Genomic DNA, 26,572 nt, shown 5'->3' with positions numbered 1-26,572 from the left:
AAAGGGCAAGTATAGCCTGCTTGGTAGGGCGTTGGACTCGTGTTTGAAAGAACGGGAGTTCAAATCCAGCCAGCCAACGAATCCCAGTGTATTAAATGGTGACTGGTGCACGTTAAAATCTGTCAGCTTCACGAAATCCATATTCCCATAACAAATCAATACCTCTGAGGGTAGTGATCCAGGAGTTCCCTTGTCTTCTGGATTGGGTTCAAAATTACAAGGCTACGGAGTTAAACATTGGTAGACGTAAACTCAAATTTGGGTCTACAGTTCAACGACGGTTATAAGACAAAGTAATCACATCGTAGGAAGCCAAGGTGATTCAGGAGATAAAGCGCTGGCCTCCCAATGAGGAGAACCAGATTCGATCCCAGCGTCGGCTGATCGATTTGAATTCTACTCCCGGCTCGCACCCACTACAGTGCTGACATAAAATATCCTCAGTGGTGGCCGAATCATAGGTTAGAATCCCCTTGCAGTCGAGTGGACCGTCGGAGTTTTTCGGGACATTTCTCTCCATGTAACGCAAATTCGTGCTAGCTTCGTTAAAATGTCCTCCAGGAAGGCTAGCTTGATTGATGCTTGATCCAGGGGTTTCCTTATCTTCTGGATTGGGTTCAAAGTTAGAAGGATACGAAGTTGAACTTTGGTAGCCGTAAACGGAAAATTGGGTCGGCTGTACAATGCCGGTTATAAAATAAAATATAAGGAAAATCATATCGTAAAACTGCTTTCAAAAAATTGTGTTTATCAAAATGGCAGTTATTTTAATGGAATTCCAACATGGTTCACGAGCTAAAGGTGCAAAAGGAAAAAGATGCAATAGGAATTCTCACGAATTATTTAATACTCTATTCACGGATTAATTTAAGTAAAAAGAACATATTTGAATAAAAAAAAATCTTTCCTATCTAATCTGGTAATCCTGAACTGAAAAATTTTATGACTTTCCGAGAGCGTGAGATCTGAACTGTGTGCTATAAACTTTTCTAAACAGTTATTTCAGATTAAGACATTTAAATAATTTAACAACTTATTACCTATCAAAATCGCAGCAGTTTTGAACATTCTTGTTGCAGTCTAGGAAAAAAAGATTACTTTTATAAAAGTACAGAATTTGATGTAACATAATTTCGTGAAATTGAATCATGTAATGAGAAATACACGCGAAATAAAAATAACTCAGAAATAATGTAATAAGCGAAAATAAACGATTTTTAAAGACAGACCTTTTAAACATTGCGTTGATACTGATTTATTTTACCACCAACATAAAAGATAAGGTTATTTATATGGCATTGTTTATAAATATAGCTGTAAATTAAACAATTTATGAAACTTCTGTTATTCGAAAGAAAGCCAAACTTGCAAACAACTCAACACACAATAAAATATGTGTATTTTAGAGATTGGATCATTGATGGAATCTATTTGTCTTTCAAAATGACTTCAATATCGACACCCAAAATTTTCTTCTGAATTATCTCGTCCTGTCTTAAATTTTGATTCAATTATAAAACAGTTAAAATAAATATTTTGTAATTAAATTTACAAATAAATCTTCTTACAGCTTTGCTTTTACTTTAATTTTATCACATTTCACCTTTTCTTTAAAGTTACTACCTTTTTAATCGCCAAAATTATAACACATGCTTTAAGTCTTACTGGCTACTATCTACTAAGGCACGCGCTTTTTCCATGGAAATTTCCATCTCAGCTTTCCATAAAGAATGCTTAAGAGTTTTCAAATTAGGAAGTCGTGTTTGGCACACTTTTGCTTCCAATATAGAACACAATTTAAGGATGGGTGAATTTGAATCCGGACTGTAGATCGCTAATCTTTGCTCTTGCACATTCTTTTTCGACCATAGCTGGATAGTCTTCACCTTATGAGCAGAGTCCTGTTAAAAAAGTCCAACCGCCCGTCAGTCTTCGTTGAATTCACGGGCATCATCATCGATTCTAAGACAGTGTCCTGATAAACTTTTGCTGTAGTTCTCACTATTTTCGTTGTAAGTGAATCTCTTTCACGTCTTTATAGTTGACACTCTCTGAAACTATCATGAAAGCTCTCTGAGAGCAAATTGCCAAATTTTGCTCTCTCTAGTTTCTTTAGCACTCCCTGAGGGAACATATTTTTGGCTAAAAATAGCTTCAAAATTAAAAATGTTCTCGTCTTTAAACAGAATTCGTCTGCAACCGTTAGGAGCTTACTGCCGGAACAGTGCTTTCGATTTTAAGTACTTAAGGCAATTTAATTAACTTATAAGATAATGGCTTGGTATTTTTTGTATAACTTCTCAGTCTAAAGCTTTCGTTTATTTATCTGATTTATTGCTTAATTAAAAACTTCATCTCTTTCAAAAATCAAGTAATTAATCAAGTAATATATTATCGATTCATCTTCTCAGGATTGCTTATTTAATATCTGATTTATTGCTCCATTTGTTATGTTCATTTGTGTAGAATATAGGAAGGTCTTTCAACAAAGGATCTTCTTTTCCTGGCTGGTAATGAAACCTGGTGTTCTCATTAACCGCAGTGAGGACTAATGCTGCTTTGAATATTGTTGAGTTTGGAAGATCTATTAATTGCTCAATAAATTCATATCGATGTTTAAACATTTCTAAGTCTCACAAATCTGGTACCGACCTTTTTTTCTTCTTTGAAGCAAAAAATAAATTAAAGGGACGAACTGGACAAACGCCCTAAGCTGCAGAAAAATTAGGTGAATCAAAAATTAGTTGATTTACAATTTCGTTCAAACTTATTAATTTTTAAAATTGGGGCAATATTTAATGTTTCCTAATTTTATTAACTTTATATTTTTAAAATAACTTTAATTTTAGTTGTAATTAAAATTATATTTTTCAATATCACTTTTTATTTTTATTAGGAAATTACAAAATACAACTAATAGGTTCTGGCTAATCCATAGCTGCTTAAAAGCTAAATAAAACCTAATTGCTATGCAAGTTTCTTATTCATGCAGCACTTATAAATATAAAAAAATAATACCTGATGAAAATTTCAGATAAAATTGCTCCAGAAACTTCAAATTTAAACTTTATTTCAAACTGTCCCAAAACAGCTAAATTGCTGCTACGAACTACTTCATAACAAATTAAAATAAGTTCTGAAACACAATCTCATTTTTGAATTTGAAATGACGGAGATAATTAGGAGATGAAATTCTTTCGTTTGTAAAAATCAATTTCTGTTCATCAGAATAATAGCCTAGAGGAATTATTATTACTTATTACAAATAGCCCTTTTTGCAACCCTGGATACATGGGGAGGGATATAAAACGTATTGGCAATGTTTTCATGACCATTAGGAAACCCAAGGTGAGAGTCGCGCCTTGAATACATAAGGATTTGTCACCCCATGTGGGTCAACAACTCTTCCATGATGTCAGTGAGGTCAAAGAGTGCCAACTTAAAGAGTGAAAGTTAGCCTTTTTTTCCTTCGTAGCGTATAAAAATAGAATTGATGCCAAATGATTGATTAAAAGTTAAAATTACGTTGTCAATATGATGGAGAAGATTGTGATTATTGTATCAATTAAGAACGTTTTAAAGACCAGAAAAGGTCAGTAGAAAATCGTGACAGAAGTGTTGCTGTTCTAACAAAAATGTGCTTTAATGATTGACTTCATGTTTTTTTTAAAACTTTTTTGTGTTGCAATTACCAAATACGAGTAATATTACGCTATACGTTATTTTTTGCATTTTTAGTCGCAATAAAAGGTGATTAAATGATGACTTAGACCAAACTTATAACTTAGTATTTTCAGAAATATTATTCTATTTTTATTCTCATTTTTTGAATTGATATTTTAATAATCTAACGGAAATAAATAATTTTGTTCTGAAGCAAAATAATTTTACAATTGTTATTTAGTTCATAAAATTTTTTTAAGCTTTAAAAATCCGTATTTCCTTGTTTTGAAACCGAAAATATTAGGGTTTTTTTATTTCTTAGTCTGAAAATACAGTTAATTTACTTCTTAAAATTAAGAATCAGTCTTTTTTAAATCCCTCAAATATTTTTAAGAAAAGGCCAACTACAAATACTTATCAATGAAATTTTGTGAAACCGGCAATGGTGAAATTTTGTGAAACCGTCTTTCGGAAACATATAAAAGTCTAAATGGAAGTCCTACACACGTTTTACGTTTCTCTAGCTTAAAACGCGCTGAAATCTTTCACAATTTAAAGTTAAAAACGTGTGAACTTTTTTAATTTCAAATGCCAAAACTTTCAATTTAAAATGTCAAACCCCTTCAGAATAAATGCTTTAATAGCGTGCCAATTTTCATGCTTAAATTACTTATATAAATAATTGCGTATTGGAGAAAAAAAACGAAATATTTATATATATATATATATATACATTATATTATATTTTTTTATATATAAAATATAAAATTTTTCCACACATATTATGTATCATATAATTTTTAAATATATATTATATAACGAATATTATATAGTAATTCTGGTTTTTAATAACGGAAATATTCTACTGATTTTTAAACGTCGTTTTATACGAGTATTACAATAATTTAATTGTTTTCCGATTAAAAGAGTATTTTTAATGTAAGATTTACCGAATCCATAAAATAAATTTTTTTTATCGATTCTTGTATTATTTTTTTTATTAATAATAGTTATAATACCGAGATTAAGAATTAGATTGAGGTACCAGCGCAATCAAATTTGTGTACATCGTACATCAGTTACATGTAGCACAATCTTTATTAATCATATGTGTACATTTTTATAGAACGTTTCACATTTAAATATATGAGCATTGGTTTTTCCAAACTTCTTTTTGAAAAATTTTGAAAAATCTTCTGAGCTGAGGGATTCGGAATTTTTTGAAAATAGAATCCTGATTTTGTGAATTTTGTAACAAAAATAGTCATAATTTTGTGAATTAATTTTTGATTTTATGAAAAATCTTAAACAGAGGCATGTCCAGACTGTTTGTAATACGTCTTATTTTTATGAATTAGTAAAAAACTCTATTTATAATCTAAATTACTATCTAAATCTTAAATTACTGTAGAATCAGTTTCTTTCTGTCTGGGTCTTGTTCTGGGTCTGGGCAGGTTATGTGGAAAAAAAAGCCCACGCACTCAAAAACCATATCGTTCCAGTGGTTGTAAAACTATGACTATGGCCGTTTTTAAAATAAAATATTTTGTGAAGGGTCCAATTTTACGATAAAACAATATGCAAAAGCCCGTTCAACTATAAAGTATTTTTTAAGATTCCATTTTAACACTAAAATATTTTGTGAAGGGTCTGTTAAGAGACTCAATTTTTTCCTAAAGAGGTACATGATACGTATTAATATGCAACTAAACGTAACATTTAAAACTCTAAGATACTGGCTTCAGATTTACGTATTCTTGTATTTTAATGATTTATCATATTTTTATTTTTTTATTTAATTCTGATACTTGCGACACTTCAAGAAAAAGTTGTGACCTCGATAAGCTGAATAGCTTTTGTGCAAAGATTGAGTAAATTTCAACTCCTAAAACTTGATTTTCGGACTCGTTTAATTTAATATGACGAAACCTCTTCAAATTCTTCTCTTGTAACAAAAAGAAGATATTTGCTTTATTCTCAGTTTAAAATATGATTTCATGAAATTTTATCGATTCTATTACTTAGTAATTAGGAACGAAGCGTGACTTCTGAGCAGTTATTGATTTATAATGAAAGTATATATTAATTCATATATTTATAAGAAAAATATAAATAATCAATAAAATTTTTCTCTTGTTCCAAAAAGAAAATATTTGTTTTATTCTCAGTTTAAAATACGATTTCATGAAATCGTATTGATTCTATTACTTAGTAATTAGAAACGAAACGTGACTTTTGAGCAGTTATAGATTTCTAATGAAAGTATATATTAATTCATATATTTATTAAAAAAATATATAAATAATTCATTCAAATATCTCATGCCGAAATATAATTACTTTTAAATTCGTAACTCCCCATAAGTAAATGAATTCAAATAAACATTATAATAAACTAGATTTCAAGGAATAAAAATGACAGCACTTTTTAATGCAAAAAGAAACGTTTTTTTTTTTCACTTCGTTGTTATCTTCCCTAATAAATTTAATTCTTAACGCTACTAAAATCATTCATGCATAACCGACTTCAATATGCAAATCACCTAACTGCGACCACGATGGCAGATAAAAATTGTCGCAAATTATAATTCTATATCATTGACCTTTATCATTGCATACATATTTAATTAGATTCTGTCAACCTTGAGATGTATGCATAACACTAAACTTTGCATTCATTTCTTAACTAAGTAATTTATTACAGGAAGTAAACTAAATCAAAAAGTAATTGTTGAAATTAAATTATTAATGCACTGATGGAAACCTTGATTCACTATGGAAATGGAAATAACTATTGTTTGAAAAATATTACTAAATAATAAATAGTATAAGGTCAGCCTCACAAATGACCTTAACTTGTTTCTGAACTTTTGAGGAATCTTAATTATAATAATCCTTCGAAACTTACAAAAATTAAAGTAGCAGCTTAGTACTCAATCAACTTAGATCTTTTAAGTCGAAGTCTTGTCGTCGAATTTTCTTCAGATAATTTGATGTTGAATTGCAGTTATTAAATTTTAGACTAATTATTTTGATACTAAGTGAGAAAATTAATTGCATCATATTACTTACTTCTGATTGTTTTCACAAAGCGTAATATTTCCGTAAGTTAAATAAATATTTCTACTCGCTGACCGCCATTGGCGATCAAATATTAAAGGCTAGCGAGTAAGTTTTGTGTTTTTAGATGTTAAGTTTTAAATTGAGCAAGTATATTCATGATTATCGTACTTTAATGATGCTGCCTGTGGAAATGTTTTGAAATCAAATAACAGTATTATCCGTTAATTTAAAACAAAAAAGCTGAATCACTGACTTTTCACCTGTAGTACCATTGCATCTAGAAACACTGAAATACTAAGACAACCTTATTACCTTTAATAAGACAATGTTATTAAAATTGCATTAAATAAGTTTCGATTTTCAAATTTCTACATTTCTTTATGAGTTAGACCACCAAAAAATTTTCTTCATACTACATATGATAACAATTTAAAAATTGCTCACATTTTTCTAGAATCTAAAATAGAGGAGAATAAAAATTTTAGTTTGGCTATTATCTATGGAAACGCCCGGAGGCTAAGTGGTAGCGCTTCGCGCTCCTGTGCCACAGGACCTAGGTTCGATCCTCGGGCCAGGCAAGGTTGACTCAGCCTTTCATCCCTTCAGTGGGTCGATAAATGTGTACCAAGCATGATTGAGAACTAAACACTGGGGGTTTCGCGTTCGGCTGACCACCTAACCGGAACATCTGCTCCTGAACCCCAGAGCCCAAGGTCAAGGAAACTCAGATGGGCACAGTAGGCCTTGGCCCTCTGTGGGCTGTCGCGCCACTGAGTTTAGTTTAGTTTAGTGTTATCCATGGAACTTAAATTTTATGCCCTGGCCTAGCATAATTTTAGTAAAATAACAAGTCTTTTATCTGCATCACATTAAACATTGGTGATTGTTTTCATAAATCTTAATTTTCGCTTAGCTTTTGCAAAACAATAATGCGCAATTTACAAAGTATTTTCATTTCAATAAACTGCTTCATGAGTTGATAATGTACTCGATGTACTTGTTTAATGAGTCAATAATAATATTCAGTCGATGAGCAAGTTTATTGATTCAAATAAGGTAATTTATTTCAATTTTTGTTTCACTCTTAAGAAATAAGCTTAATATTAGAAAGACTTAAAAATAATTGCAAGTACTGTTAATGATTAATTCACTTTATTCTGGGTGATAGGGAAAAAAATTATTTTAAATTGAGTTATTGACCGATTGAGTTATTTTAAATTGAATGAGGTAGTAAATACATGAATAAAAAGACTCTACTTGAGAATTTGTAATCTTTTTCTAGAATGCCTTTTAAAAAGTTTAAATGAAACTAACTCAGAAAACTAAACAAATTGGAACTTTTCTGGAAAGTAAAATTGTCTTTTTTGAAAATAAAACATCTGTTACACCCATGGCTTCAAAAGTTTATGCCAAGAAGTTAATGAACTTTGAAAGTTCCAGTTAATATGCAAATGAGTAACTTTATATTCTATTCAGAGTATCATACACATTACAAAAATTATCTTCCGTGTTTAAAATTTAAAAACATACAAAGCCAAATGGCGAACTCTTGCGAGTTATTAATCTGGCATGCAATTTAAATGTCTATTTGTTTTGAATTAGATTTCCATATTATTTTGCTTCGACTGATGGTTTCGATGAAAGGAACATTTATCAATCTTAATACCTTCGTTTGACAAGGAATTTCACGGAAATGAATGAAAATAAAAATGGATTTTTATTTCTTTCATTTGGGTTTTAATTTGTTTTTCTTATTAGTATGTTTCATAGTAGAGCAGAAAAGTTCTGATAATGGGCGAAATTACCAAAAAACAATAATAATTTTAAATACATTTGTTAGGTTTGGATATATATTTTCTTAATTAGTTTTTCATAGAAAAGTATACAGATTTTGATAATGGAAAAAGTTAGCAGAAATAGTTAATATTTTAAATACATTTCTTAAGTTAGGATCTTCACGGAAATTAATGAAAACAAAAATGTATACTTGTATTTCTTTCATTGTATTTTAATTTGCTTTTCTCATTGATATGTTTCATAACGGAACATAAAGGTTTTGATGAAGGAAGAAATTAACAAAAACATTTAGAAATTTAAATACTTTTGTTTGATTTGGATCTTTATGAAAAGGAACGAAAACAAAAATTTATTTTTGTATTTCTTTCATTGTATATTAGCTTTTTTTTTTTGTCAGTTTCTTAATAGAGGAGCATGAGGATTTCGATAAAAAGGAAAAATATTACAAGAAACATTAATAATTTTAAATACAATAGTTAGGTTTGGATCAAACGAAAACAAAAATTTTTTTTTTATTGTATATTAATTTTTTTTCACAGATAATGGGAAAAAAATTGACAGAAACATTAATCATTTTAAAAACACTTGCTAGGTTAGGATCTTCATGGAATGGAAAAAAACAAAAATGTATTTTCGTATTTTTTTCACTGCATATTAATTTGTTTTTCTTCTATATTTCTTAATTGATCACAGAGGCTTTAATTACGGGAGAAATTACCAAAAATATTTATCAAATTCGACACATTATTTTAGCAACGATCTCTCTAGAAATGAAGGAAAATAAAAATCCACAACCATATTTTTTCCGTTAAAATATGATAATCATATATACAGAGAAAAAGAGGGAATATACATAATATTTACAATTACTCCTCCGAGATAGACAGTGGTTGCAATCCTTTAATAAATAGCGACCCCCCAGTTATTGAGCTGTGGGGGCTTAGAGGATAGAGCCCTCACTTCCTAATGAGGCGACCCGGGTTCGAATCCCAGTGATTGGCTGGTTGATATGAATTCTGCAGCCGACTAACATCCACCACAATGCTGACGTAAACCAATTACAATTATTCACTCAGGGGCCACAGTGGCTCAGAGGATGGAGAGCTTGTCTCTCAATGAGATGACCCAGGTTCGAATCCCATATGGCTGGTCAATATGAATTCTGCTCCTGGTTCGCAACAATCACAGAGCTGACGTGAAATATCTTCAGTGGTAGATGAATCATGGGTTAGGGTCTCCTTGCAGTCAGGCTAACCATAGGAGATTTTCGATGTTTTCCTCTCCATATTACGTAAATACGATATAGTTCCCTCGAAAAATCCTCCATTAAGGTAAATTTCTTGAAATACTTGATCCAGCAGTTCCCTTGTCTTCTGTATTGGGTTAAAAATTACAAGGCTACGGAGTTTAATATTGGAAGTCGAAACTCAAAATTGGGTAGGCTGTTGAACGCAGGAGATAAAATAAAACAAAATCTTTTTCTGGGCACTTTAAACATCATAAAGCATTATTATTATTATTATTATTATTTTGGTTGGGAATAACTTGAGAATCATTATAGTGGAAAACATATTCGACTCCAAATCAATTTGTTGTTTTGTTTGATATCATACAACACTGTTACACATGTGCCATTTTTTGCAATCTCCATCATATTTACCAAGCATACTAACAAACACTGAGTATACTTGGTACTATAAATATTTATATATTGCTTAACAGCGATTTAATTTAGAAGAGGAATTTTTATTCAATATGCGTGTATAACGCCCCCGAGTTTAAAAGAGAAGAAAAAAGCTTAAAAAGAGCTGTGAAAAAAACCCCCAGAAGTATGACTACAAAATATAGGTTGGAAGATGAAGCTTCTAACATCTGTCAAAAAAGAAAAAGAATAAACTGGAAATTTTATAAAACTAAATAAAAACTATAAAATCCAATAGTAATATTTGCGCACCTTCTGAAACCGATATATTATAACAATGAAGTAAGAAATAAGCTGTTTCAAATGGTCTAGTATTCAAAAAGAAAACAATACACCAGTTTAAAAAAAAAATGTGCAAATGGTATTTAAGGGACCGATCCAAGGTTATATGGTGTCATTTCCGCAAACGTGAGACAGCGTCTTTCAACTGAGCTGACTGAGGAACATTAAAAGTACTGATAACAAGATGAAATTCAGTGGAAAAATCAACCAGCACGTAGTAGTAAAAAAGAGGAGAAAAAACGGAGAGGAGAAATAATAGTCATTAAGTTCCATTCCGGTGGGAGTAGTTTTTCTTTTGCTCTTTTCTTAAATGCAAAGAAATTAGAACATCGTTAGATGATGTTAACAATTCGAAAAGTGATAGTTGTTATTTTGCGAAAATCTTCAAAAAGTCTAATGCTAATTTTACTCGTGGAATGTAGACGAGCTCAATCCATTTTTTAAAAAAAACACTTTTAACTTTTATTTTGTATTAAATCCTTATGTTTTCTAAATAATCTCTTCCAACTATTTTGATCCTAAGAAAAATTTCGTTAAAATATACATTTTGTTAAAAAATTCAATTTTTGCAATTTCTTAAACTAAATAATTAACACTTGCTGCTTAAAATAATTTCTTCACAACTTAAAAACAAAATACATTTTGGTTAAAAAAAATAACAATTTTTTTCTTTTAAGTGTAATTAACATAAAATAATGATAATTTATTGTGTAAAAATATTTTACACAGATAGAAAAAAAGCTAAAAATTTCGTTATCTATTTATTTTTTCGTTATTACTAATTTTATCTTGTTATTAATTATTATTTATTAAAATGCAGCTGAATCAGAAAATAAGGCAGATATCGTTGCTATTTTTCTACCGTAGCTTAAAAAAACACATTCCTAATCAAAACTATAGCAAGACAATTTTGAACATCAGTTCTTTCAAGAAAGTAATTAAAAACAATTAACTGTCTGTGGGTAAACAGTTTTTTTTTTCCTTACATTTCTTATAAAAGATCAAACGGTTCAATTACTTAAGGGCCCAACGAGAAAGGCTTGTTTTTCCTAGTAATTCAATGGCTTATTCATTAAAACAATGTATATTTACTTTCACACTATTCTTCTTGTTGTGTATTATGTTTAAATAAAGAAAAATTTTGATGAAATCCTTCATATATTATAAGTAACAAAATAATACAATGCTATGTTATGATTTTAAAACTACCAAAACTATACTGAAACAAATTATTTTGTGGTATCATTGTTCATCAATTTCTTCCATGATTTTAGTGTTGTTATACTGTTATAGTTAATTAAAAACGTTATCGATTTATCTATTTGGTTTAATTAGCTGTCGGTTTTATAAAAATATTAGGGTTTAGAAATTTAAGAATATTGATGATTAGGGTTTAGAAATATTTATTACGTTTGAGGATTTTTTCAGCAACGATTTTAAAAAATATCAAATCCATATATTTTAAATAATCTTTTTATAATGTAAGAAAAATCACTATATATAAATCCAATCTATACTTAATCACAAAATCGGCTCATCTACTGCCTCATAAAGAGCATAATTAATAGAAATGGCGACTCTTGTTTAATGTTCCACAAAAGGAGTTCTTTTTATCTGGTCAGTTTTACTAAAACTATGTAATTTTGGTGATAAATAAAAAACTTTGATACTAAATTATTATTTCATTTATTAATATATCTTGTAAATTAATTTAAAATAAAAATCATCATTAAAAAATTCTAACTGTTTGAGAAATTCAGAAGCTTAAAGATAATCAAAACAAATTGAAATAATCGAAAGAGCGATAAAAACTGACTGAAATCAATTATTTTTTATGAGAAATTAGCGTTCCTAAACAGCTAGACCTGGTTTGGAAAGAATTCATTAATGCCGAATTAGATATAAACGACGAATTATATATTAAAAGGAGTTTTTTCTAGAAACAATTTCGAAATAAACATTCCTTATTTTTTATTTATATTTTCATTTAATTATTATTGCTATTAAAGTTTAAAAAAATAAAGCTAAGAGAAAAATTTAGAAATTTACATTATTATAGATGTTTTATTTTAAATATATCAATGCTTAATTTATCAATATTTTAATTAAAATTTCTTTGAAAAATGTCTTAAAAATATTTTTTAAATTTTTTAATTAAATCCTTAACCGTATTGCAAAAAATAAATTTCTGCTATTGTATTAATAGATCGCATATTTTTAGATTCAAATAGCAATAAAGATGTACATAAAAAATACGATAATATTACTCCATAAAAACTTCGGGTATTAATAACCCTCCAATACCATAAAAGTTTAAAAGCGCTTTACCAATTTCAAATAAATAAATGAACTTGTGAAAACTTGCATAAAACAAAAGGAACATATAAAGAGGAAAACAAGATAAAGTCATACAAAAAATTCGAAACTGGAAACTAATTTAGTATTTCACAAACAGCTCAAATTTAATATAAGCGGACTTGAATTAGCCTATTAAACAGAGAGGCTCCTCATTAGTCATTTTAGAAATTTTTAGGTTAATGCAATTCAAAAAAGATTGTTTGCCATACAAAAAATTAAAAAATACTGCAGACAATCATCTATTAGCTTTATTTTTGGTTTAGAAAAATTCACTATGTGCGAGTTAATGTCAATAAACTTTTAACCTGATAATTCCAAAATGGTTATAAAAAATATTTCATACTTATAATTCGAATAAAAATAAAGTTATCTCATCAAATTGTTTATAAATAGATTAATTAATTTAACATATTAATGAATTAAGTAAGTCATTTATAATTTGAAAAGCAGACAAATATATATCTTATAACAAAAAAAGATCAAATTAATAAAATTCGAAACAAATTTTAAAATAGTTTACGGCTAATAAAATTATAAGTAATACAAGATTTTCAAATAATTAAAGTTAAAATTTCGACTTCCTCTATTATTATCAAAAATGATTCATAAGCTTATTTTTATTTCATTCTTATTTAAAAAGTTCACGTTGGAAAGCATAATTTGAAGAATAGCGTGTAATAATTTATAATTTCAAATAAAATTATTTTAGTTTATTTATTTAAATAATTTTAAAATATAATATGGAAACATTATTATTATTTAACGTTAATTAAAAAAAATAAGTTTAAAACATCCCTATTAATCTCTATTTTTTCCAAAAATAAATTTAAAAAATAATAAAAACGAAAATTTTTAATTTTCTAAAAATTAAGATTTAAACTTTATATAATTTAAAAGGAGGATCTATTCTTGAGAGTAAAAATGAATCAAAACCCAGGAAACAAAGAATACTTTGAAACACATTTTGTCATTTCCATTCATTCAATAGTTTTTATTGTGAAAAATAAATTTATGAAATAATAAGAAAAAGTCCTTATTCTCATTTCTATTTCTCTTATATTAATCATAAGTTACCCAAAGATATGTACTAAAAAGAAACTGACCTGTTCTTAAAAGTAATTCACTAACCCTAATACTGGTAGAAATTACTACAAAGATCTCAATACGTTTTTCTTTCTTTTTTAATTGCTATTCATTAAGAATTTTTATTTTTCCGAAAAATTAAATTATAAGAAATTAACAAAATCTTTACTTTCAACTTCGACATATTTATATTCTCCTAATTATAAACCTTCAAAAAATTTCTAACTCACGGATTAAATAGAAACGGATCTTTTCTCCAGAATTAGCAACCATCCATTCAATTCCAACGTATGTTGTTATTATTATGCATTCTATAACTTTTCTCTTTCTCCGAAAAATAAATTCATAAAATAATAAAGAAATCTTTAATTTTTATTTCCACTCATATTTATTTCCCTAATAATAAAGCTTTAAAATATTAATTCTAAATATTAATTCTAAAATTTCCAAATTTTATCAATGCTTCAATAACATAAACTTGTTTGGAAACGAAGTTCGTCATCGCTATACTTGCAATAACTTTCAGTTCTCCAAAAATAAACTTATGAAATAAGAAAGAAATCTTTAATTTTTATTTCATAAAATCTTATTGGTTCTATTACTTAGTAATTAGAAACGAAGCGAATAAGTACTCATATTTATTTTTCTTATTATAAAATCCTCAAAATATTCTTAACCCATATATGTAGAAAATTTTTCATATGTAGCCAATAATACGGATGTTTCAATCATAAGAACTTAATTAGAAACGTAGCTTATCATCGCTATACATTGAATAACTTTTCTTTCTCCCAAAAATTAAATTTATAAAATAGCAAAGAAATCTTCAATTTTCATTTTTACTCATATTAATTTTCCTGATAATAAATCTTCAAAATATGCGTAACACACACATTAAAATGAAATTGTTCCATTTTCAATTGTTAAAAACCAATCTTTTTTTTTTCCAATTCTTTTTCTACAAAAGGAATTTAAAATATAATAATGAAAAAAAAAATTTTTTTTAATTACTGCCCATTTATATTTTCTTTATAAAAAATCCTTTAAAATATATCCAACTCACATACTTAAAAGTAACTAACCTGTTCTCCATAGTTAAATATCACTCACTCTATTACGAATAGTGACAATATTCTCAAATAGTAAAACCTAAGGAAGTGAAAAAGTACTAATGAGTGAAGGGAACGACCTTGAAGATTTTCTTCATGATCCGTTCATCACCTGTATCAAAATTTCGACTGACTATCTGCAGATCACCTGTTTGTTTTCAATAGGTGTGATTCCTTCCTTGGTTCTACCGCGCAGACTTCCCTCTTCGCGTCATTGGATAATCAATGGCGCATGCGCTGTACAGAACTTCTCAAAAAAGGGTAATTGTTTTGTTTTTTTGTATCGCGTAATAAATTTGCTCAAAGAGGTTAAGTCCATAATTAGAAAAACTACTTATTATGTATTGAATACGATAGTTTTTTTTTAAAATTAGTTTTTAGCAAATTACATTATTCAACGTGAATATATTTGCATCAACACATGAAAGAGTGTCGATGATTTTACTTACCTTCTAAGTAGGAAGTCAATAGTATAACTGAATAAGATAGTTTAGTGTAATTATATTTTTGGAAAAAGTGTCATTCTGCAAGGAGATAAAAGCATCAATATATGAATGAATATGTGAACACATGAATGAAACATGGGGGGTGGGGGAATATATAATAAAAAATTATGAAAAAAGAAGGAAAAAAATTACTAAATTAAAATATTTTTAAATATTTAAAAAATCATTTTTATTTCAAAAAAAGTAAAGATAAAAAGCCGGAAAACAAAAATAATGAAAACATATTATCTCGTCATTAGCTCTCACAATTATATCTGCAGAAAGGATGCTTTCCAATATTGTGTTAATTAAGCCGAAGCAAAATATATCAATACAAAAGTGTGACGAGCACACAAGAAAAATTAAAACGAAAATAGAAAAAATTAAGTAAAAAAAAGTAGAAATAAAACAAATAAAGCAAAAAATAGAAAAGAAAATGCGAAAAGGATACAAAGTGTGAAATATAAAGCGAACGGCGAATTCAGAAGAATTTACATATACCGGTATCGTTCGAAAATGATTGTATTTTCGTAACAAGTTTGCCAGATAACAAAACATACAAATAGAAGCGCAAATGGGTGATTCTTCGGAAACATGACAATTCGGAGAAAAAAATTCAGAGTCTTCAAATTAATCTAAATTTTTTTTTGTATATTTATTTAGTTACATTTATTAATATCTTACAGACAGCAGTGTAGTTTATTGTCACTTTGCTCAAGAAAAAAAAAATAGAAATTCACCAAATTTTGAATACCAGGAAAATGAGATATTAGCTTAGAAGTTAAGAAAACAGTCATTTTAAGCTAATAGTAAGTAACTCAACTTAAACTCGAAAAGACAAAGTTGAAAAGTTAGTTTTAACTTTTTATGTAAATAAATTCCAAAAATAATTATTGTGAACAATTTGAACATACCGTTTCTTCTCGGCTTCTAGTTTTTTTTTCTTAGTTTATTTTTCTTTGATTGTTTTTAGGCTCCATGATGTTTTCAAACCACCTAGTAAAATTAATTTTATACTAATTTACATCAGAAATTTTTTTATTATATTATTTAAATTTAAAATATTTCAAATCATTTTATTTTACAACTTTATCACATTCTTTAATACATACACCCATGTAGAGTTTAAAGATTACGACAGAATTAAACTGTACAGTAATGTTCTTAGCTTATCCTTTATATTTAAACTATCTGCGTTTTGAAAAAAAAAAGCAATAACCTAAAGCCTTTGCGATAGATGGACCATGAATTGTTTAAATTAATTCTTTTATCCACTGTAGAAGAAAATCAAAAGTGTTTTTGCTGTTGATATGTACAGAATAAAATTATGTATACTAATCAATCATTAAATAAATAAATAACTTTGGTTACATACAAGCATATTACAATCTTACATAAACTGGGTATTAGGTTAATATTTGCTTTCCCTCTTAGCATTATACTGTTTAAAAAAATTTCTAGTAATTGTCATTCATAAGCCAGGAAAATGACAGCCAGGATAATGACAATTTGCCATTTTACAGCATTTAACTTTAATTTAAAATTTTTGCCTGAGACGTTTACTTTCCGCAGAAAACAACAGGCTTCCTTGAAATAACTCAGGTAAATCTATGTAGTTTATGCTTTTAATGATTTCAAGAAGACAGGAAAATGACAACATAAAAACCTACTCACCTTTTAAAATTTTTTGAAATAGATTTTGAAGCAGAAAGTTGGTTTTTTATTCCTGAAATAAGACATGTTCTGATAGGATGGTATTCTAATCAATCTCTTAACCTATGATATTGACTGCTGGCCCTATCCATTTTGGTCATAAATTACTAAAAAAAAATGACCAAGAAAATGACTGATTTTCATGTGACAAACAAATTATTGAGAGAGAAAAATTATTTTCATCCAAGTTTTTGGAAATAATACCCTCTGCATGCATTTTAGAAATGCTTACAACGGTTGAGATAAATAAAAAAAAATTATGACATTGAAAAATTTATGGAAAGTTTTGAAGCTAGTTATTATTGGAAATATTGTTTGTGATATGCCAGGAAAATGACATTTTGAAATTAAATAAAATTTTTTTAAATATACAAAATAGCCGATGGTAATGCAAAGTCATTTTAAAATGCTAACAGCAATGCTATTTTTTTTTTTTTTTTTGGAAAAGTTCTTTTAGTAGTATAGTATTAGATCTTGGAGCAAAAGGCTGTCAATTGTCGTATTTCATGAGAATCACCCAAATAGACGTTAGAAGCGCAAAAGGTAGAAGGATACTTTTTATGGCGCGTTCTTACTGCACTACTGAAGCACGTTTGATTTGTTAGTTTCCTTGGATTGGCCGAAAATGGGTGTACGCCGTTATATTTAGTTAACAAAGAAATTTTTTAGTAAATTTATTAATACTATGGCATACAATTAATTCAATGACTTTATATAAAACTTAATTAAATTAGTTGGGTATCATTTGCTTTTTTATCAAATTTTGAAAATGGATCCAAGTTTAGTTACCAAAATATTAGACACACAGGTGATTGTTCTAAATTTAACAGGAATTTTATGAAATTTTTGACTGATAATTTAGTATGAAAATTGTATATTCAATGCTAAATAATAATTACATACTAAATTATAATTACAATAATTACATAATTTTAGATGTTTTTCATCATTTTAATTTTTAACGTTTTATGTAAAGCTAAATTTTTTTTAAATTATACAATATTGTTTGAATTACTGAGCTTAAAATTTTTACTATTTTTTAACTCCTTATTTAAAAGTTCAATAAAGAAGTTTTTTACTGAAAATTGCATAATTAATGAAAGTTTTGTCTATGAGGGTAATTACTAAAATTTTTTGCAGTTGCTTAATTGATCGATAAATTTTAGAAAAATTTGCTAAATTGTAACATATTCTGCATAGTATAATATGTAATTTATATTTCTTTATTATTTATTAAATTAATAATAAACAGCCCATTCTATTAACATGCCCAAAGGTAAAGAGAATTTATTTGATATCTTTAAACAGAAATTATTGAGACGATTAAGAGAGTATTTTAGAATTTTATTAATTCATATATAGTAAATGGGTCTAAATTTTGCGCCTTTTAACATCAAATTTCTTAGTTCTAAGTTTTTCTGTAACATTTAAATTACCAGCAATCATATGTTTATGATATTTATCAACGAATTCGAAATATTTCTCTTCTTCACGGTGTCATTCATAATCGGATCTATTAATTTTCCCTAAATTTTTGCTAACAACATAATAATTAAAAATAGTTCTACCAAGAGATTTATTATATTTAAAGCTAATTATGTTAAAATCTTTTAATGGAAACAAAAAGTTTAAATTTTCGAAATTATTATGAAATTTAAACATATCGAAAATAGGGTTTTGAAAATTAATAATGAAATATAAATTATCAAAAAAATTTTTTTTATTTAGTGAAATTTTACTAATTTTTGCTTGTACAAGATCAAAATAAAGAATTTTGAAGTGCAAATTAATAAGTAATGTATTAATAATGTAATTAAGTTTAATATAAAATCATTGAGTTAATTGTATGTAATTATAATTAATAAATTCAGTTTTGTTAACTAAATTTATATTTTTATCATGAGCAAATCCGTGAATAAATTCAAACAGTTTAATAAAGATTTTTTTTAAAATTAAATGTTAATAATTTCTCTAAAATCATTAAAATTGTGTGGGGAGTGAGTTTTCGACCATGTCAACCTTCATCGATGAAAAGGTACCCCACCATAGAATGCCTATGCCTATGTGAAATGGTTAACTAAGTACCGGCCCCGTTAGGGGCCCCAACTCATTCATCTCTGTGGGGTGAAGCTGCACTGCCGAAGCAGATCTGAAGTAGGTGTTGATTCAGTAGGATAGGTGGGGTAAAAGTTCGTCATGTGTCTGTAGTAAGTTAACATGTCTTATATACTAGTGAATTGGAATTGTATTTTTGTAGTGGAACATACGCTACAGTACTCCCCTACCAGAATTATAGCTGTGATAGAATTGTAGATGCATGGATATCACTAGTTAATTCATTGCTGTTTTGTGAGAAGCGGGAGAGCCGTATTAAGAACACCGTACTTTTGCGAATCGTGAGAGCTGTATTAAGATCACGGTCGTTGTCGCTCCTGTATTGTCGTTAGCAGTCGAGTGTAGGCAAACCGACGTTGTGCGTGATTTAGACGAGACTAAGTAGCAACAGTTCGATGAGGTGGATAATGTCGCAGTCACAAGTAGCAAGTCAACTGTTCCATGTAGACAACCCATCGTAGTAGGCGCTACTGTCTAGGTAGGCGTGTTCATATCGAAGTGAGCGTTTGTGCCAACGTAGGCGTGTTCACATCACGTCCGGAGGTCACCATTGTGGGGAGTGAGTTTTCGACCATGTCAACCTTTATCTATGAAAAGGTACCCCGCCATAAAATCGAGTTAACATGTCTTATATACTAGTGAATTGGAATTGTATTTTTGTAGTGGTAGATACACTACAATTGTATAATTAAAAATCAACTTGATTAATTATAAATTGGCCTTAAGTTCAATTATCTAGTATAATATTATTACCTTATATCCGTCATTTTCGGGTCAATCCAAGGTAACTAACAAATCAAACGCCTTTCAGTACAGCAGTAAGAACGTGCCATAAAAAAATCCCTCTAACCCTTCTATTTACGCTTCTATTTTGATATTTAATAATTCTTGAAAGATACCGGTCTATGTAAGTTCATCTGAATTCGCTACTCGCTTTATATATTACATTTTGTATTTTTCTTGCATTTGTTTCCATTTTTTGCTTGATTTGTTTTGTATTTTTTTCCCTAATTTGTTCAATTTTCATTTCAATTTATTTGGGTGCTCCTCTGACTGTTGTATTGATATATTTTGCTTTGACTATATTAATACAATATTAGAAAGCACCATTTTTAAAGATAACATCGTGTGAGCTGATGACGAGACCATATTTTTTCATTATTTTTGTTTTTCGGCTTTTTAATTTTAATTTATTTGGAATAAAAATGATTATTCAAAAAATTTAAAAATATTTTGTTTCAATATTTTTTTTCCTTTTTTCATAATTCTTCATTCGTTTTTCATAATTTTTTTCCATATTTTCTCTGTATTTTTGACTTATTTTACGAGTTCTTTATACTTGCAGCTTAAGTAAAACTTATCATTCTTTTTCTCATTCTTCCTAATTTTCTCCGTTATTCTATCTTTTCTTTTTATCCTACATATATATATATAATTTAATGACTGCCGGACAGATATTAAAGTAATATTAAAATTCAATTCATAAAGAACTTGACAATATCACGGAAATCTCTTGAAAAAAAGGTAAAATTAAAATCAAAGTATTCCCGGGATGACAATCGGTAGACGGTTAAAAAAATTTGGCTTATATATTGTTTAAAACTAATTAAGATATTAGGTTTTGAGTAGGGGTTGGAGAATTTTAGAATATTTTACCCATTTTTTAGACCAAGCCAAAATTTTATAAAATGTAGTATTATTTTCATTGAAATATGGTTAAATTACATTAATCATGACACAAAAAGTTTCGTACATGAAGAATAATACTTAATTTCAGAAATGAAATGGTGCATTAATGGCTATAAAGCGCATGATACATAATGATAATGGTGACTACTCGGTAATGGTGAGTAAAATGGTAATTATATTTGCAGAATTCGAAATTTAAATCCATTATAAAAACATATGCTTAATCTCAGGAGGAATTTTTATGCATTTTTAAAAAGTGGAATTTGTCAATAACTGTTTAATTATTTTTAAAGCGTATTTTGAAATTTGTTAAATTCAATTACACTTCTAATATTTTATCCATGTCTTCAGAACCATTAAAAATAGCGGGAAATAAAATTATTGAAAAATATACATTACAGTGTCAATAAAAAATACTAATGGTGCGTTTACGCACCTTTAGCCAAAATTGGGTTAAATACTGCTGTGCTGTGCATTCGGCTTATTTACCATTAAAGATTATGTGTTGAAAAAATAAATTTTGAAAGGTGAGCAAGCTGGTTGCCATGGGCTGCTAGTTATCACTTATTTAACAATTTGGTTTCCGGAACAAACGCTTATTCGTGATCAATTCATGCTTTTAACTATAAAACCTTGAGCGATGTCACGTTTCATGATTCTTTCATTTGTTACTGTCATTATACTCAGCATCATTAATCTACATATTTTGATCTTACGATAATATGGTTCGATATATACGATAATATGATACGACACGAATTGATATTTAATACCAGAATGTATAAAATATTTCTTTTAGTTTAATGTAATCTATGGTTACCACCGAGATTAGGAATGAATTTTTGAAGAAAGAAACTATTATTTTTAAAAAAGTATGCGAATCAATAAAAAATTTATCGTTATTTTTTAATTACGAATGGTATAATTTTTTACCATTTCTATTTTCCGTTCCTCAAGATTTATATAATTATCATTCAAAGCGGCTGCAATTTTAGAATTTTTAAGTTGTAAATTACTTTATTAGGTAAAAGCCTCAGCCTCTTATGATATTTTGTTTAATTCTTTTATTTTAGTGTTTGGCTTGGTTAGGCTTAATAAAAGTTTGTACCATTCTGTTTTATTTTTGAAAATACTTGCCATGTAACATAAAAGCAACTTCAAATGTAATTCATTTAAACTATGATTTTAATTTTTATTTTCATACAATTTAATCAAATGAAATATTTTTACCAAATTGGAAGCTTAAAAACTCAGATGTTGCGAAGTATAAACAAAATGAAGTATAAACAAAGTATAAACACGAAGTTTAAGCAAAACCGGTCAACTCTAACATGAGTTGCAAAACTAGCCAAATCCCAAATAGAAAATTTTATAATCCCCTCCTTTCGCGTGTCTTTACCCCTTATATTGTGTTTTAAAATACAGTGCATCTTAAACCGTTAATTTGAAGTTCCTAACTCAATTTGGATAAGTGTTGTAGAAAATAAGTTTTTCCTGAAAGCTGAGTTCAGAGATGGCTGGTAACAATTGAATAACACATTATTAGAAATTTAATTTTCATACTATTACTAAATAATATTTTTGAAAAAATAACATTTAACGAATTTGTGTAGAAAAAGTTATAGTTAAATGAAAATTTAAAAAAAAACTGTAAAAGAACTCGCAATGTTAATCGAACAAGCTGATTAGAATACTCTATATTTCAATAGAATGGGATCTAAAATTGTGAAATCAAATCTGCATTATTACAATAAGACATTTTTGGTATATTCACTTAAATATTTTAAAATTTTAGTGCAACAATCTTGTTTTTAGTCAGGAAACGAAAATTGATTGCTTTGCAATCGTCTGAGTTGGTGAGCGAAGCGAGCAGATGTCAGATCTCTCTAGCAATTAAAAACTAAAAATTATTAAAGGATAATTTGTGAATTCTGAATAAGATCAGAATGGTAAATTTTAACATAAAACAACATTCGAAACTCTAAGTTTTTATTTATATTAGGATTAACGACAACAGCCTTAATCCTGGCGTATCTTAAAAACTAATGATGTATGAATGAGTGCAAGATAATAGATTTTGTCAAGTAGTTGACTAACGCTCGCTCAACCCATGACACAGGAAATGCTCTTTCCTTCCAGGAGAGAGTTAGCGCATCAAAATGTCACTGTGGTCAGAGCGTAAACGTTATAGCTGGCTAAAACTGTCACTGAGTTCAAGCTGTAAACTTAGATTCCTCGCTGACAGTTTCCCACAAACCTTATCGGTCAACAGCAGAAGATGTTCAATCAATAAAGATAATACCACCGATAAATAGATTAGACATCCATTTTTGGCTTACAATTTCTGGATTTATGTAATTTATAGATTGTTTTTTACATTACTGACAAACAAACAAATTATTTCTTTTCTGCAAAGTTTTTACACTCTGACATTTCCTCGAAAAGAGAATTTTAGGGATATTTTTTCCTAACATGATGTTGATATGTTTATTTAATTCTAATGTTCATAGTTAAATGTTTAAGTGTTTCACAATATGTACACAAATCTTAAATCTGCAGCAGCCATATATGTAATAGTGCTGTTAGATTAATATTATTTACGTGATTATAAAATTTCTCTATTGCGCCTATTGAAGCAATTCATGCTGAATTAAAAAATTTTGCAGCATTATTATTATTAAAATTTAGTAGAAAAAAGCATATTATGGTTTGTTTAATTAATTTCTATAAAGAATGGTTACAAAGAATTTTTTTTAATAAATTTTTAAAAAAATATATGTTAAGAAAATCACATCATTCAATTGAAAATTGATAGGGACAATTGGTACTTGGGGACATAAGGACATAATTGGTACTTGCCGAAAATATTTTCTTAAAAATAGAAATGAGTTTTTATTTTATGAGAAATGAGATATCCAGTTTGAAATCTAATAGGAGAAAAGCTGTTGTTATGAAATGAATTCAATGTAAGCAGTAATAAATCAAGAGAACAAACGAAGAAAAATTGAATTTTAAAAAAATAAACATTCGATAAAAAAAAATATTAAAATTAAATAGAAAATTAAAAATGCAATATATAAATTTGTGATGAAGTTAAATAAATAAAATTAAATTTAAAACGGAAAAAAATACTAGCAATGTATTTATTTAAGGCTCCCCTAAAAACCAAAAAAAAGTCCACTTGGGGATTTTTTTCTGCGAAGCAATGGAAAAAATAAAAATCTAAAGCCCCTCTTTTCTAATGCAGCTGATAAATTTGAAAAAATTCCTTTTCAAAGCTGTACAAGAAGAGAAAAAAAAGCTTTAAAGGTGTATTTTGATTAAGCTTTTCTTACAGAAAGGTGTACGGTTGAGCCAACAGAACGTTTAGATTAAAAAAAAATAATTATTATTTTATTGCGTATGCAAAATAACTACATAAAAAAAGTTATTTGCAGACAATATGTTCAATCCCTTTAACATGTAAAAACCATCATAAATCAGTCTTTTCCAAATACAATCTGTATGAAAATAGATTAACTTCGATTTCAGTTTGTGTAATTTGGAAAAAATTTCAGTTTGTGATTTGTTCATAGGGGTTTGGTATCTGGGTTTCGGTGTGGTTCGTTTTCTTATATTTGTTTTTGAAAAATACATATTATTAAAATAATAAAGCACAAGTTTTGCTAAGTAGTTCTCAAAAACAATTCGCTTCATTAAAGGTTATTGTTTTGTTTGAAATTAAACATTTTATTAAAATGATTAAACATATAACGTTTGCTAGGTTTTTTATTTTTTTTTAAATGACTTCTTTTAGAAGATACTTATTGTTTTGTTTGAAATTAAACTACCGAGGAAGAATAAATGTTATAGAAACAATTTCTCGCAGTTGATTTTAGATTTTAAAACATGCACCACCTAGATCTTGAGCTGGAAGCGACAGCAATTAAACTAGTAGAACCTCTCAGGTTTACCTCCTGAAGAAGAATTGTTTATGAAAAAGAGTGATGCTCATTTTAGATTGTAGGCAGCCGGCTTTTAACCAAAGCGATGACCGTGATAGAAACAATTCTCTTCACGTGATTTCTTCGTTTTAGTAGGGAACTAAACACTAATTCATATATATATACAGTCGGACCTCTATTTAACGAAGTCGCTGAATCCCGATAACAAGTTCCTTATATGGAAAATTCGTTAAATAGAAAAATCACCGTTTAAAATATTTAAACAACGCAGAACTGGTTTGTTTTCAATTCATAAACACTTGACATAGTTAAAATAGCAATTGATACACCTTTATCTTATAAAATATTATCTTGGGAAACTAGGATGGGGGTTGTTCAGTGAAGTTCAATACCCAGGAACATATAATTTGACCCGCGCTTCTTAACTCCTCATGTATCGCTTATTTTAAAACCTTGCATAATACTTATTCGGGTTGTTGTTAAGAGAACGGTTATCAATTGTTCTGCTTACATTGTTTTTTTAGGTCGAATAATGAGTTTCCTTATTCTGATGAAAACTCAATGGTCAACATAACAACGACATATTTCAGCTTGCACTTTTAAAATTTTTTTTTACTTATAATGTCCATCGAGTGTTAAGATCACGTGAACATTTAATTTTATCAAGTAGCTGATTGAATAAATCGGAACCTTACTCTTGGGGAAAACTGTTTCAAAGTCAAACTTTATAAATGCATGACTGATAACACTTATATTTTATTTTTACTAAATTTGCATTTAATATTTTAATTAAATCTGAGATCTTTTTCAACTTTACAGTAGGGCTTTAATATAGTAACGTAATCTTCGGATATTTGCTCTTATAATTTGATTAACAAATTTTAGAGTTAGAAATTTAAAAGAAATTATAAAGAATTTTGTAATTTCTTTTAACTTCCAGTAAAATTAATTTTGAAATATTGAATGCTTTTTCGGACATCCATTGAAGATAGATTTACCTAATAGAATAATTGATTGGTCATTGACATTGAATAATGAACGACCATCGATAATGTTCTTTTTATTTATCCCGTAACAGTTTTTATCTGAATTCTCTCTCATTTACACTCCCTCTACATAACTTTTTAAATCTTCCATTTTAATTTCCCTAATTTACTGTAATCTGTAATTTTGTTCTTTTTGATAGTAGGGGACGGAATAAAATTTATAATTTATATATGCTACACGTCTCTCAAATTATCAAAAAATTAAAAAAAAAAAGTTAAACAAGAAAACGCTGAGTTTTTCACTTTTAAAACATATAATATAGAAAAGTTTGATTTCAAAAAACGACATCAATGATTTTATTATAAAGGATGGCTTTTTGCATGTTTTGTAATTGTAACGATTCTGTTCTTGCAGATTTGATTTTAAAACGTGGCTGATTTTATAATACAGTGATTTTATTAGTGACTATATTTAAAATTTATATATTATTATTAATACTTTCGTGTTTATAGAGAATGTTACAATATGTTTCCCCCCATTTATTTTCAAAATTAAAATTTAGCATTAGTTGTTAACAAGAAGC

General features: G+C 28.0%; 1 protein-coding gene across 1 annotated transcript in view; it reads right to left on the bottom strand.

The window, feature by feature from the left end:
* LOC107450647 (uncharacterized) overlaps positions 1–15,227 on the bottom strand; it is a 41,514-nt gene extending 26,287 nt beyond the window's left edge. Inside the window, exon 1 of the mRNA XM_016066495.4 lies at positions 15,030–15,227. Coding sequence (XP_015921981.1) covers positions 15,030–15,040 — 11 coding nt within the window. The 5' untranslated portion in view covers positions 15,041–15,227. The remainder of the gene's footprint in view (positions 1–15,029) is intronic.
* Between the last annotated feature and the right edge of the window lie 11,345 nt (positions 15,228–26,572).

This window comes from Parasteatoda tepidariorum, chromosome 7 (assembly GCF_982258835.1).
Source record: "Parasteatoda tepidariorum strain Cologne lab strain chromosome 7, Ptep-v5.0, whole genome shotgun sequence".
NCBI lineage: Eukaryota > Metazoa > Arthropoda > Arachnida > Araneae > Theridiidae > Parasteatoda > Parasteatoda tepidariorum.
The sequence above is the reverse complement of the archived record's forward strand: the minus strand, read 5'-3'. Positions and strand labels throughout refer to the sequence as shown.